Source organism: Anser cygnoides, chromosome 2 (assembly GCF_040182565.1).
Source record: "Anser cygnoides isolate HZ-2024a breed goose chromosome 2, Taihu_goose_T2T_genome, whole genome shotgun sequence".
Classification (NCBI taxonomy): Eukaryota; Metazoa; Chordata; class Aves; order Anseriformes; family Anatidae; genus Anser; species Anser cygnoides.
In genome coordinates this window covers 3,272,610-3,287,357 of record NC_089874.1, presented here as the reverse complement: position 1 = coordinate 3,287,357, position 14,748 = coordinate 3,272,610, and the positions used below count along the sequence as shown (strand labels likewise).

Genomic DNA, 14,748 nt, shown 5'->3' with positions numbered 1-14,748 from the left:
AAGAAGAAAGGACAACGATCAAAATAAATACCTCTCACTCTCATCTTGGTGCTCATATCAACATTGTTGGCAACAAATTTCACTTCTGCTCCATCATCGTTCTTGGTGACATTCTTTATGATCAGGTTGTGAGTAGTTTGGGTTCTCTTAATGATATAGGTCTCACTTTCCTGCAAGACCTTACCATTAAGGTACCAAGTTCCAGAACAAGTTTTTGTGAGGTCAATAGTGAAGATGGCATCCCCTCCAGGTACAGCTTCAACAGTGGTCAAGGGGGTTTTCACAGCCAGGACCGGTTCTGGGAAAGAAGAACAACTTGTATGTCTGAGAACAAAAGACACAAGACTGCCATGCTGGAGAACAGTCCTTCCTAAGAGCAAAGCTCTCAAGGTAAATGAGACGTGAGAATAAAATCCTACACACTTACACAACTTGCATGTACCGAAAGCAATGCACAATGGGTGAATGGGATTTGATTTCTATGTCTGCCATTAACTGACCTGTGGCACTAGATTAAGTCCTGTTTCCTGCACAGATAGAACAACAAATATATTTTACTTATTTTTCCCCTGCTGTCTTTAAAGGCATGACAGACTTGAACCACCCAGGATCCCTAGCAAGCGTGCTGTTTCTTTAGTAAAAAATATTACTCTTAGATTTCAAAAGGATCTTCAGCAGGCCACTCAGCCCGCTAATTACTTCTAGATATTCTAGGGAAGCACAGGCATATGTGGTCAGCTAGGGAAAAGAATGACACAGTAACAAGACAGAGTGTGATCTGGGTCTAAGTAGATATTGCTCAGTAGAACGAATCAAAGGAGGAGACAATCCCACTATACATAATTCTGTGGCACACTGGTACCCTAGAAATAAAGTAAAATCCCCATATTTCTCATAGTAACTCGGACACTATAGAGAGACCAATTGGAACCTGGTTTTTAGGGCCGCATGATCATCACAGAAATATTCTTTAGATGCAAGTTCAGTATCTCATCTATATACTGAATATTAAATCACAAGCACACCTTTATTTTTCCCTTCATACGAGCGCTGGAAGAAGCACTTCCAGGTGGAAGATCCACTACAGAGAGCTCTGCCTCTCACACAGCCTGGTGTGAGATATTGGAATATAACCATATTCACAGCTCTATCACAGAAACCCAACTTGCATCACGTTAGTGATAGGCAGGCATTGAAATGATGTAGAAGAGCTAGAAGCAAAGGAAAAAGGCTTTGGAGTGCTACTGCTTGGTACTCCTCAAAGACATGGGAAATGTCTTTAGAGCACCAACGTGGCAGGTCAGCACAGACTGAGCCATTTCTCTGGGGGTTTTGTGCTCACCAAGGTGCATGCTCCCTGGGAATTCCAGATACGGGCTCTGTCCATGCGCGTTGACGGCAGACACTCGGAACTGGTAATCAGCCTCTTCTGCCAGATTGCTCACTGTGAACTCGGGGACAGGGACGTGAGACTCGTGGCACCTCACCCAGGTAAAGCCGGTTAGTTTCTTGCGTTCCACTACGTAGCCATCGATTGGAATGGGGCGGTCCAGCTTCGGAGGGGACCATGCTAGCGTCACTGAGGTTTCTGTTTTATTTTTCACCACGGGGTCAACTGGGGGCTGTGTGGGAGGTTTTTTGGGAGCTGCACAGAAATAAAAACAGCAAGAAGTTTATCATAGAATCATTTAGGTTGCAAAAAACCTTCATGATCATCAAGCTCAACCATCAAACTGACCTACCGAGTCCCGTCACTAAACCATGTCCCCTACTGCCACATCTACGCATCTCTGAAATACTTCCAGGGATGTGGACTCCAAAACCTCCAGGAATGTGTACTCCGAATGTTGGAGTGAAAAGGCCACTGTGTCTCACTGAAGAAAACTAGAGCTTACACTGGTCTAAAGGCTACCCTAGGTTAATAAACCTCTGTAAAACCTTAATGTGACATGGAAAAGCAAGAGAATGGATGGAAGATCCTTTCAGGCTGCTTTACACAGACAAAGAGTTTACTATGAACAACTCACAGGCTTAAAGTAGATACAGACCCATGCCACCTCCTATACAGCTCCTGGATAAAGCAGACTAAGGCTCAGTATATTATTTTCACTCAGAAGAGGGATAAAATCACCATCAGAAGTTGTCCAGAATGGTATGCACCAAACTCCTCTTCCACTTCCCTAGTGTGAATCCAACCAAAAAATAAAAAAAGGGACATCAATGTGATTTTACCCCTCATCCACCTGCCTACTACATGTCATTCATTAAACAGGGGATTGACCTGCAATAATACTGCCAGCCTACTGGGATTCATCTGCTGTCAGAACTTCAACCGAACAAGTCCCCTCGGAATCACAGACAAGAACACAAATGTGCCTATGAGAACCAGCGTGTGGCAAGGCGCTAAGGTGTCAAGGAGGAGCACAGTGATGGAGAGAGACTTTTTACACTGACAGATACTGATAGGACAAGGGGAATGGCTTTAGACTAAAAGAGGGGAGATTTAGATTAGATATAAGGAAGAAATTCTTCACTCAGAGGGTGGTGAGGCCCTGGCCCAGGCTGCCCTCAAGAGCTGTGGGTGCCCCATCCCTGGCAGTGCCCAAGGCCAGGCTGGATGGGGCTGGGGGCAGCCTGGGCTGGTGGGAGGGGGCCTTGCCCATGGCAGGGGGTGGATTTAGATAGTCTTTAAAGTCCCTTCCAAGCCAAGCCATCCTATGATTCTATAATAATATTTTGCTATGCTTTCCATGCAGATGTGGCATCCTGTGAGGCAATGTAAATCTACCCCATAAAGAGCAGCCTGTGCCAGGAGTCTGTGGACTAAATTTCTTCTCAAGAACCTGTTCCAACAGCATACAGAAATGTTTCAGTCTAGGTTATAACAGGCTTAAACACAGACCAGCTAAACGACTGGGACGTTTCAGAGATAAAAGATACGCATGAATAAAGAGTGCAAGGGTTTTGGAGTCACACTGCCTCACAGAAGTCTCAGTTGTGGGTTACACAGGCTTGTCTGTTCTCTGCAGCCACTTTCTTCTGGGAATCTGTCCTGTCTCTGAATTTTATGCCACAGACAGCCTTCTGTAAACTTCGTCTCTCAAGAGTGATAGCCATCAGCAGGGACCTCTGTTGGGAAAGGTTTGTTTCAGTAATCTGTGCAGAGCCAGCGTTTGGGGTTGGGGAATTAACTTTGAAAGGAAATGATGCAAAAGGCATGTCCCACTGTGGGACCCTACAGCCAAGGAGATGTGGCTATTTCGTGATCCCTGAGGTCACATATGACAGATTTATTCCTGCAGGTATTTGCATAGCAAAGATTTGCATTCACCCTCTTATTGCTCTTGTAGAGAAGGCTAAAATCCTACTAGGGTTAATCACTATGTGCTTCCACTGATATAGGCAAGAGGCTAGGCATTAGCTGATGTGCTCTAGTTACAGACTACTGACACAGTAAAAGATTAACCTTGTGTAATTCTGGATATTTAAAAGTTGGCTGTCTGGTTTAAGTCAGCCATCCAGACTCCAACTGCAGTCCTATGGAGAACAGCACATTCAGAAGCAACACATCCCAGCTTAAAGGTGTGTGAGACAGGGGCAATGAGTTGCATGTTGCAGAGACTCAAGTATTCAAGACTAAAGAGGGAGCCTGTGTGATGAGTCTAGACTACAAACTGAAGTCTGGGAGATCTGAGCTGTTCTCTGCCTCAGTTTATTATCTGTAAAACAGACGTGGTAGTAACACACGATCATGAGCAACTAATATATAAACATTGCTTGTCCAGTGAATGGTATTAAACAGCTAACAACAATCTTAACCACAACAACAATCTCATCCAGCTAGTCGAAAAAGATGTGGACACAGCACACAGTAGCTAATCAAATAGGCACAAAGTGTAAAAATAGGAAATCTCAATGTGATACACTTTTTCTTCATTACATAAATAGACACATAAGTGTTTTGGGGTGCACTGTTACCAGCCTGTCAGTTGGTGCTGGTCAGAGCTAGATGCCAAAGGTCCTGCTAACATAGCATTAAGCTGAAAACTAGACGCTGGAATTGGATCTCCTGACCTTACCATCAGAAACTGAAATGTAATATTTTGTTCAGAGATACCTGCTTGCAGGAAGACAACTACTTCTCTTTTTCTGTTCCATGAATCAGCTCTTGCTTCACCATTTAAACAGCAGAGTCAGAAATCATACTGAATATTGTCATCCCCATCAATGCTTGGTTGGATGTTACAACTTCCCAAATACCTTAGGAAATGTCATAATGCTAAGATACTTATGCCTTTTTTCTCATTAAAACATGTAGCTTAATAGCATCAGAATGCCCCAAGCACTTCAGATAACACAACAGTTTTAAACTGTTATTTAAGGATTTCTTTTTACTACTCAGTAATTGCAATTTGGAGGTGCTGGTGGGAGAAAAGAAGTATTATTCTCCCCGAGTGGTGAGTAGAGTTGGTGTTCACATGCAGACCAGAACTGCAGCAGAGCCAAAAACCACACGTCTGGGAAACACAGTGCCAAAATATGAACACCTGCCTAATAAAATTAGGCAGTTTCATCGAAATTTCATTTCAGGTCTGTTATCAACTACACTGCACCTGCTGTTACTGCTATGTTTGGGACCCTTGCTCAGATCAGATTTGCCATCCGAAGGAATTCTGCAGCCTGCATATTATATCCGTTGCCCCACAAAAGGAAGGAAATTGTATTTTCATGAGGAAGCATTTTCCCTTTTTCTTGGAGGTCTTTGTTTTTTTCTTTTATTTAATTTTTTTATTATTATTTATTTATTTTACTTCAATGCAAACAGCTTAAGAAGCTAAAATCAAAGTAAGATGTTTCAAGTTTGTTGAACGCTTGACTGCCCCTGAAATGTTTAGTGTGCAAGTGTGTAGATGTTCTTTCACAGATGTTTTTGCTTCCTAGAATGGAAATGAACTTCACACACTGCCAAAAATATTTGGGACACCTATCTACTTCCCTGTAAGAGCCAGCATGCCTACAAGCTACCCTCGTGTCTCTGGAGACTGAGGACTTAGGGACTGAACTGAATGCTGGCTGACACTTCCCTCCAAATACTCGCTGAAGAGAGGGTGAGAAATAAGTGGCAACAAGGACTGGTAAATACCCCTCAGATAAACTAATGATTTTGGAAAATGAAGGTCAGTTTGTAGACAGAGTACCCACAGCACTCTGTATAATGAAGCAAGATGACCATAATGCATGTAGCTTACAAATTGTTTTCTAAGCACCTCCCAGTGTGAAGAAATCACACATCCCTTACCACTACATTTTACACAGCTGTCATTGTATATTCGTTCCAGTATGGAATGAGTATGGTATGGGGGAGACACATTTGTGCCACGCTCTTTCCCAAAATGTGTTTTCTCTCTCTCTTTTAACCTCTCCATAACATCAGGTCGTTGGCCTTTTCTCGCAGGCAATGAACTTCCCACTGTCTTTGGACAACGCATGACTTACCATGGCAGTAAGAGCAGTGCTAACACGGGAGTACCTGCTTGCAGGGGAAGACACAACACCAAGGCCAAATAAAAGGGAAACTTACTGGTCACAGTGAACTGGGTAGAAGTCCTGCTTTCATCAGCCAGGAAGGCAATTTCACCAGCATCTTCCATCGTACACTCTCGGATGATCATGGTGTGTTGCTTGCCAGAGCGTGTGATGGAGATCCGATCACTGGCTTTCACCTCCTCTTTGTTTTTCAGCCAGCGGATGTTCTGGCATTCGTTGTCCAGCTCCACACAGAAGATGGCTGTATCGTTTATGGAAACTGCAGTCTTTCGTGGAAGTTTTTTAATGATGTTCCCTTTAAATAAGAAAGTAATTACGATTAGCAAACAGCAGATATTAAAATGTCTAGTAACACGAGACCAACCAGACTACAGCTGTTCTAGCCAATAGCTCTCACCTAATCGAAACATTATAGACACTACACAGGCATTCCTGAATGAAACCCTAGGCTCTGTTATACAGAAGAGATAATCCCAAGGACTCATTTTGCCCTTCAAAGAGAGAAAAACAATTTTATTTGACTACAGTCGCTCATGTTTCTAGTCTCACATGCAGTATCTGTTGTTGGGTAAACACAAGGTACGTGGCTTTGCCAAGAACAGATTTGTCAGTGATACGGCTTTTATTGCCTGCATATGCTGGGAATTTGCACACTCTGCTGAAGTAGGTCAGTCTTAAACCAGACAGGTCCTCGGCTGTCTTTGGGATTTTGTTTCCATTAAATGATCAGTAAGTTACATAACCAAGAGGCCAAACACAGCAGCCACCTAACTTAACAGAAAATACATCGAAAGCCTCAGATTTCTTTTTAGAGTGAGCCCTGAAATTCATGTGGAATTTAATCACTTACTTGTGGCCTGTGCATCCTGCCAAGCTCTCACATTCTCCCAACCCCACCCTGCCCTCTCGAATATTCTCCCCCAAGGCAGGCAAGGGGATTCCCCAGTAAGCCTCTGCCTCCTTTCCCTCCTGAGAGCTCCACCTGGCTCAGTCACTGTCTTATAATGGAGCTTGTTGTAGGACCACAGCACAACACAAGTACCAGATGTCCTACAAGGGCTAAACACATTTACAGTGTTTGAATGGCTTAGACATCCTTTTTGTTCTTTTAGGGCTATCTAAACTCTCAGGTGTCTGTGGGCTATATAACCCTTCTGCCTTCATCCACATGAACTCTTATGTCTTTGCTAATTATACAGAAAGGAATATGCCCAAGGATGAAGAGCACCCAGTTATCTTTCACCAATTTGTGTAGTGTAGAACTTCTGTTTTCAGTGGGAGTAAACTCAGGCTTCAAACGAGACAGGAAAAGTGTGAGCCTGTAGCTATTGTAGGTCTGCAACTCACTCTACAGAAAACACACCAATGATTGCAGCGTAAGCAGTATCTAAATCAAAACTGCAGGTCCTGGAGTTGCACAGCTAAGCAAATTGGTGAGTTCCGAACTGATGGCCCCTTCTGCAGACATGCCTGTGTCTCTGATGAGCACGTCCACTGGTTGTGAGACACCAACAGGGCACCCAACTCTATGCCTACATTAACTTCAGTCCTAAGTTGCCAGTCTCAGGGGGATTGGATGTGGATCTACACCTACATTTTACCCCTTACTCATCAGCCTTCCATACCTCAGAAAGTAGCTCCCGATGTCAGGGCTCTGAAACACGAACCTGGTTCCCAGTCTGAAATCATTCTGGTGATGACCACAGCCTGCCCCACATGTCAGACCATAGAACCGTTGCTAAGCCAACTTCCCAGTGTGATCAGCACCACTCTCAGACCAGATTTACCATCGTGTCTGCCAGACTCCTGGCAAGACCGGTGTGAGACAGCACCAGGGGACACATCCTTTGCTTTGGATCATGTTAAGTAAAGTCTACGATGCTGGGCTACAGCTCAAGGGCTTTGCCTTCTAGGAAGCCCCTTCAAGCACAGAGCCCCACCAAGTGACATGTCTTAAGCAGAAACACAATCTCTCCCTGCTCTGTGACCCCATGTCCCAGATACGCCCTGGCAGGAGACCCAGGGACCCACTGACCCATCACACGTGGCTCTCCTCTCACTGTAAGGGAGTCGGCTGTTCTTCCATACATACGTGCAGGGGATGAACGTGGTTCGTAAGCTCACATCTGGAGGCTCACATGTGCATCTGGCACTCAGTAGGCGAGACTTGGCCTGTCTGAAATAGTAAGATTCTTCCTTACCTTGGACAGACAGCTCTGCAATGGTCCTGCTCCCTTCTTTCATCTCACAGATATAGACGGCATCATCATCTGCAGTGACGTTCTGGACGGTGAGCCGGCGGTACGTGCCCTCTTCCTCGATGTTGTATTTCTTGCTCTGCCGGAGTTTGGTTTCCTCCTTGAACCAAGCTGTCTCCGTACTAGGAACAGGTACCTCGCACTGGAAGGTGGCAGATTCCTTCTCCCGAACTTCAAGATCCTTCAGTTTTTCCTTGAAGGGTATCGAGGGTTCTTCAGGGAATTAAAAAAAAGAAAGGAGAAACAAGAATTTGGGATAGTCTGAGGTAAGAGGCATGCAAATAAATAACTTAGTAGGGAAGACTTAACCCTAACACTCCTCAATAATGATGATGATTTGTACTGGGCTCCCATCCGACCCCAGAATCAAGCCCTACTGCAGTAGGTGATCTGTTCTCATATTAAATATATATATATTAGATCTCATCAGACATATTTTTCAGGACTTACTTATAGACAAACCAGTGTCAGTCTGAACTGCAGTACCTGCCCCGCAACACCGCCCAGGAGTTAGCTCTAATCCAAAGCCATGTGAACGAGCTGGTGCAGCATTGGGTTGGCAAGTTCTGCTCTCATGGCCTGCTCGTCCTCTAACATGAACGTCTCTGCACCGTACTCGCTAAGTGCTACAGGTGGGAAGGACACAGGGCAGCAATTCTAGGTGGAAGTGAGCAGCTGAGCTAGTCAGCTGGTGCAAAAAAACGATGTGTAAAGGGTCTTGAGTCAGAAATGAGCTCAATGGAGGGATCTGAAATGGCACGGAAAGATGAGAGGTGTCTGTGCAGACACGGGCAGATGGGAAGGAAAGCACCGACACAGCTGATGGAGGTGCTTCCTGTTCTCCCTGCAAGCACCAAAGCCTCCACATCTGCTTTGGTCGATGGCAATGAAAGGACAGGAGAAAGAGCCTGAGTCTCCCAACGGCCTCTGCTTTCCTACAACAATGGGGCTGCACTGCTGTGGCTTAGGGAAACACTAGAGCGTAGATCAAACGGGCAGAACAGCTGCACGGCAGCGAGGAAAAACATTTTACAAACAGAACAATGCAGATGCCCTTTAATTCCCGTGACAGCTGAGCTGTGAAATCATCCTGATATCCCAGCAACAAACTAGAGAAAGGGGAAATGAACAGAACAGGGCAGCCAGTGGTCAGCGGTGCCACTGCCACATCAAACGCTTGGATTAGCTCATGACAATGTGTCACCACTCATGCTTCATGAGAAATTATGTCTTGATGTGCACCTTCACCTTCTAATAGCTCCTGCATCAGCATCCAGGCTGTTCTCATGGTGCCATTCCTCCTCTTCTTGATCACACATACACACTCCCAGGCTGATAATTTCAGCTGGTGGCTAGCAGCTAGTAATTTCAGGTGTTAGCCTAAGTGTCAGGCAGGAGTGGATTCCTCTTCTATTTATGAGCCCATGCCCACAGTGGCACATCTCAGAGCATGGTTTAAAACTTGCTTCTCGTGCGTTTGGTAGCTGAGTGTATACCTGAACCATTGTCTGCCCCATCCTGTCCCGCCACTGACTTTGGTGTGGTTTGTTCTTTATTGAACTCGAGCCCTGGGAATCCACGTTTAGTTTTGCAGGTCTCCTATTCCACCCCTGGCACAGCCACAGCTGCAGCTGTCACAGACACCTCCAATCACTCCCAGCTGAGCACCGCCTGGACAGAGATACCAGACCCTCGGGGCTTGGCAGGGCACCTGGAGGGAGAGATGCTAGCTTGGTTGTTAAATGGGGACTGAAACCTGACTGGGAACCCATGGAATACCTTAGGAACAGGGACGTGTCTTTTGGCTTTATGCGCTTCGTTTCAAGGCAAGTCAAATTCTTGCAGTCTTGCTGCAGTAACACAGACCTTGTCTGCCCCCATCCCACGTATTAATTATCTTCCTCTTCCTCTATCCCATGGAGAATTGAGCCTCCTGCCCTGCACTCTTGTATTTCACATCTGCAAGCCCCCTATGTGGTTACGGAGAATGATGTGGATGCAATTCTCATGCCATGGGACCAAGCAGGGGGAGGAGAACAAGCCTTTATCAGAAGGATGCCAGCCTTGAGGAACTGGAGGCGATATTGCTGTGTGAGACCAGAGGGACTCTGGAGCTGGCCATGAGAGCACAGGGGCATGCCAAGGGCCAGAAGGAAATCCAAGATGCACCTGAGAAGCACAGCAGCTTGTTTCCACACTTGGAGCAGCTGGCCGTGTCATTAACCTCTCCCTTTACAGCCACTGAACAGTATCTAAAGTAAAAAAAAAAAAAAAAAAAAAAAAAAAAAAAACAACTACCCCAGGAAAATGTTCTTAAATGTATAAACACAGGCAAGTCATTAGATTCTTTCTTAAGTGTTGCAGTAAAAGCATGGCTTTTCCAGCCAGGGACGGTAGGTATAAGGCTATCCTTGCCAGCCTAGGGTCACAGATCTCCTCTGAAAACAACTTTGCTTTCATTCTGCTGATGTGCACACGCATCTTATTTTTCTCTGAATGGGCTTCAGAGGGACAGCAGCTGACAAACTGAACTAAAGGCTGCAATTCTCCCAGACCACTGCTTTTTTGGAGATATAAGACAGGCTCTCAAACCCACCAGCCTCCTCTTCCTGAATACATCTTCATGCCCTTTACACAGTCTAACATGTGCCTGGTCAGCTTTCAGGCAGAAGGTGTCAGTTTTGGTAAGGGGACCACAGAAGGACCCCACTGGTCAGAATGGTGAGTTGAATAGAGACCTCTACATCGCCCTCTTTCACCCCACACTGGGCTGCAGATATTGCAGATATCAGCCAGATATCGACATTCACAGTGCAAATCCTCCAGCCCAGGGACCCTCTTACTTCTCTGTACAGCACCCAGCACAACTCTGAATTCTGTGCTGCAGCTACCGCAGGCGTTTGTGGAAGAGTTGGTGCAGATAACTACATTATTCTTGATCTGTTGGACTCCATAAATATAGACTACTCAATTCTACATGCCTGTTTGTCATGCATTACTTTCACAAGGTAATTCTCAATGTAAGCTCTTGTTAAGTATGACTCTAATATGGAAGATAAAGCCAGTTGGCTACCAACTGGTGTCCTTATCCAAAATGTTCAGAATATCTGAAAATGTCCTTGGAAGATAAGGTACATTCACCTGAGGTTACCTGTGACAGTTTGCACAGGGAGCCCTGTTTCACATAAGAAGTGCCACTAGTTCCCACCTCTAGCTCCTATAATACCAGAGCTGGTTAGAAATTATTTAACATCAAGTAAAAACGGCAATTTCTGTTCCACAGCAAAATGCTGATTTTACTCAAGACCCTAAATTACTCAATTTTTTTTTTTTTCAATTATTATTATTTTTACCTATAAGAAAATTTAAGTGGTTTGTGTCAGCCTACCCCATCTTGTATTTAAGTGGTTTGTCAGAATGACTGGAGTGGAAATGTTCAAAAGTGGTAACAAAAAACTTTTTCTCCCACCAGAAGACAACCCGGTGATCTGTTGTGGTGCTTTTTGGACCCCACTCTTTGGCTGTTTCATGTCCCCATCCTTTCCTGAGGACACACTCCCCACTGGCTCCATCATTCCCACGACAAAGCACTTTCAGCTCTGCTCAAGTCACCAGAGCTCCCGGCAGAGCAAGGGCCACACGTTGTGGAGGACACAGTTTAGACGCAGCCAAGGCTGGGGGGGAGCAGATGTCCCCGAGCTGTGGGCCTTGTCAGCTGGAAGCACAGCTCATGTGGATGTGATGTCGTACAGAATCAGACCACAAGTATAAAACAAAGATTTTCTGATCACTCCAAATCAACCATTCTCTAGAAACGTTTACTTCCATCCAAGCTCAGTGGTCCTAATTTGAGCATCACTTCTACTTTGTCCTTGTAGCACCTGGACTCCCAACATGACTCATTTTTATTCACTGAGTGCCCTGAGAGGTCATTTAAATCCATTTCTACTGTCAGTATGAAATTATTTTTTTAATGATGAATTCTCCACAATTTTTTGGCTACATTTTTCTATTAATCTGTCTTCAGCCAAAGCAGAAATACTCACCAAGGCACATAATGAAGGCAATAAAAACATTTCTGAAGAAGGAGAAATGAAAGACCTACAAAATCCTGCCTACTGGGAAAAATGTGAGATGGAAACAGCACAACAAAACCCCAAGGGAGCATGGAGCAAGAGCAGTTCAGGGAGTCAGTGGGAAAGCTGCAAGAGCTTAAACCAGCTATAAATTTGGCTGCTTGTCTTGAAAACATATTTCTCCAGAGTGTCATAGGCTTTTGTTTGGTCCATACTAACCAAACTAGCAATGAGATGATGTTATGTGTTAAAAGCAGGTCCTGCTCACACATATTTTGCTAAGAATAGGTGCAGCCTGCAGAGAAGCTAGTGTCTTCTTAACCTTCCCAAGGCATATCTGCCTGCCTGACCTTTATCTTTTCACCTGTAGGTCTTTTCACACATGTGGTCTGATTGCTGATTTTGGGGTGGGCCTGTGCAGACCTGGGAGTTGGAACTGATGATCTTTGTGGGTCCCTCCCAACTCAGGATATTCTGTGATTTTCACCTGCCTACATTTCCTGTTGCCTACTCCTTGCCTTCTCAGAGGTTCTCCATTTTTTACTCTAGAGGCAATTTTTCCTTTTTCTCCAAAAACAGTCCAATGAGAGTAAGAATATGGAAAATACTTCCAAGAGAAACTATCTGAAGGTGTGTAGACAAGCTTCCACCATCTTGTTTCCTTGCTCTTTTCCTTAGTTACTGTGCTTTCCAAATTGCCTCTGTGCCTCCACGTTTCTCATGTTGTAGTTCTCTTTCAGATCTCAAATGCAGCTACCATGACAGCAGTCATCCAAAATCACTTCAGATCAGAAGAAGAAAGGAGTAGCCTCAGCACCGGTCTGTTTTTCCAGTCCTGATCCTATCTGACTCGCAGCCTTTAACCTTTCCATACAGTATCTGATTACTCAACCAATCCCTCTGTATTCAGTGACCCAGTCCCAAATTCCTTTCCTCAGATGAACATTGCTTGGCCCAGGCCCGAGGATAGAGACCTGTACGCTATTCTTGCTAACTTTACGCACGGCTTAGGGACATCTTCAAAGCCTTCAGGAAATTTAAGTCATTAATTCACACTCTTCTCGTCGTCTCTGCTCTTTGGTTCATCAAAGAGGTTTACTCTTGGGAAGAGTTTCTTAACTTTTACAGCTCACGTTTCAGTATGTGGCTTGTGGTTTTATCCCTGCTCTAGACACTAGAATCCAGCACATTTCTGAATAAGAGTTATCAACTCTTGGTTTTCCTTAACTATAATAGTGACTCTCTGCCTTGTAGCCTCTCCTTTGAGATTTTCACCTAACCGACTACATGCCATTTAAGAACAGCTCAAAAAAAATCTCTTTCAGCTCAATGATATTTAAGGCATTGGGTTTGGTCAAGTGTTGGGTCCCTAGGTCTAACATCTAGACTGACAAAATACAGGACGCAAGCTAGAAGATGTCTGACCTGTGCCCAGTCCTATACCCCGAGAGGCTGCTACTAAATACCTCAGAGGCAGGATGCTGAGCTAGCTGGTTTTTTTTCTTATTATTACACTTTAAACACCCACAAATATTCTCACTCAGGCTGAAATTACGTGCTACATGCGAACCAGAATGCCAGAGGGTACTTAAACCCATGAAGCTTGCCTACCCAGGTATCTGTGGGTATGGATACACTCTGGGGAAGCAGAGTCACAAGCTCTACAAACATGCTGCCACCTGTGTAAAGCCAGTGCAGCAGCTTCATGCTGGCAGAATGTGGCTGCACGGAGAGTTTTGCTCAGTCCTGCAGAAGTGGCTAAGAGAAGATAATGTGGCAAGATGACCTACCCCCCAAAACATGATTGCAGATCAGCTAAGGGCACCACCAATGGCATAATGGACAGAATTAAAAGCTCCCTTCACTGCTCCATCATTCTGCTGTCTTTGGATGACTGAGGACTTCTGGTAACGAAAAGGAGAGTCATTATGCAGGGCCTAATTATAACCAACCCATGTGGATTTTCCATGGCAGCCTTAGCCTGGCCAGCAAGCCCACCGCGGTGTAGTGTAACAAAGAAACATACCGCAAACATTTCCACTTGAGCCCTCTGACTCACAGGCGTCTTTTGACAATGGACATTGATAAATAACCCTTTCCCGTGGTGCCTGCTCCCAGACCTGCTGCTTCACGTGCTTTGCCTGTCTCCTTTGGAGCAGGTGCACCCGTTGGGAATAACCACGTAGGCACGGGGCAATTCTCTGCGAGACAAGAGCTAGGCAAGGACTGGAGCCTGAGCCACACTCAGAGGGAACAGGCTCAGTCTTCTCCCTTGAGTCCCGTCTCATAAGGGAATCACAGCATTATGGAAGGGGCCAAATGCCCTTCTCGACACCACTCAGCACCTCCAGGGGATAGCAATGAGCAGGACAAGTGCCAGCGAGCTCAGCGGATCGGGTGTCACTGATGGGGACACGGGGACTGAGTCACTGACGGGAAAGATGGTGAGCACGAAAGGAGAGGTCTGGAACAGGGAAACCAGAAAACCAAATAAAAGCTGAGAGTCTTAAAGACAAATTTCAGATACAGACCTTTCTTACTCATTTGAATTTCTAACACATTTTGCTGACAGTCAAAAAAGTCTATTTTGCCACACCAGTGGCAAAGAGTTGTTGTTGTTGTTTTGTTGTTGTGTTGTTTTGTTTTTGTTTTTTTTTTTTACATCTGAGAGTTAATTTATTGGGGTTGCAGACTGCCTGCTGAAGCCTTGCCAAATGGGAGAGCAAGTTGAAAATTTAGAACTTCCTCTGTGAAAATGTGCCACATTTTTGTTTGTGTTCTGAAGAGCTTAATCTGACCTCTGCCAGAGCTGAGGGACCTTCTGAAGGCAAGTTCATCACCACTAAGCACTGCAAACAGAGGCATGC

At 45.0% G+C, this 14,748-nt stretch overlaps 1 protein-coding gene and 1 long non-coding RNA gene across 3 annotated transcripts in view; one reads left to right on the top strand and one right to left on the bottom strand.

Annotated features, from left to right (window-relative positions):
* Positions 1-14,748, bottom strand: part of OBSCN (obscurin, cytoskeletal calmodulin and titin-interacting RhoGEF) — a 162,382-nt gene that overhangs the window by 136,301 nt on the left and 11,333 nt on the right. The window contains 4 exon segments of the mRNA XM_066991378.1: positions 32-298; positions 1,343-1,645; positions 5,582-5,842; positions 7,749-8,018. Of these exon segments, the coding sequence (XP_066847479.1) occupies positions 32-298; positions 1,343-1,645; positions 5,582-5,842; positions 7,749-8,018 (1,101 nt within the window).
* On the top strand, positions 257-5,583 carry LOC125182606 (uncharacterized). 2 transcript variants are annotated; one of them, XR_007162695.2, is made up of 4 exons: positions 257-390; positions 1,347-1,491; positions 4,942-5,135; positions 5,456-5,583. It is a non-coding gene; the product is annotated as an uncharacterized lncRNA (long non-coding RNA). The 2 variants fall into 2 exon arrangements; XR_010829028.1 differs by lacking the exons at positions 4,942-5,135; positions 5,456-5,583 and adding an exon at positions 2,757-2,893.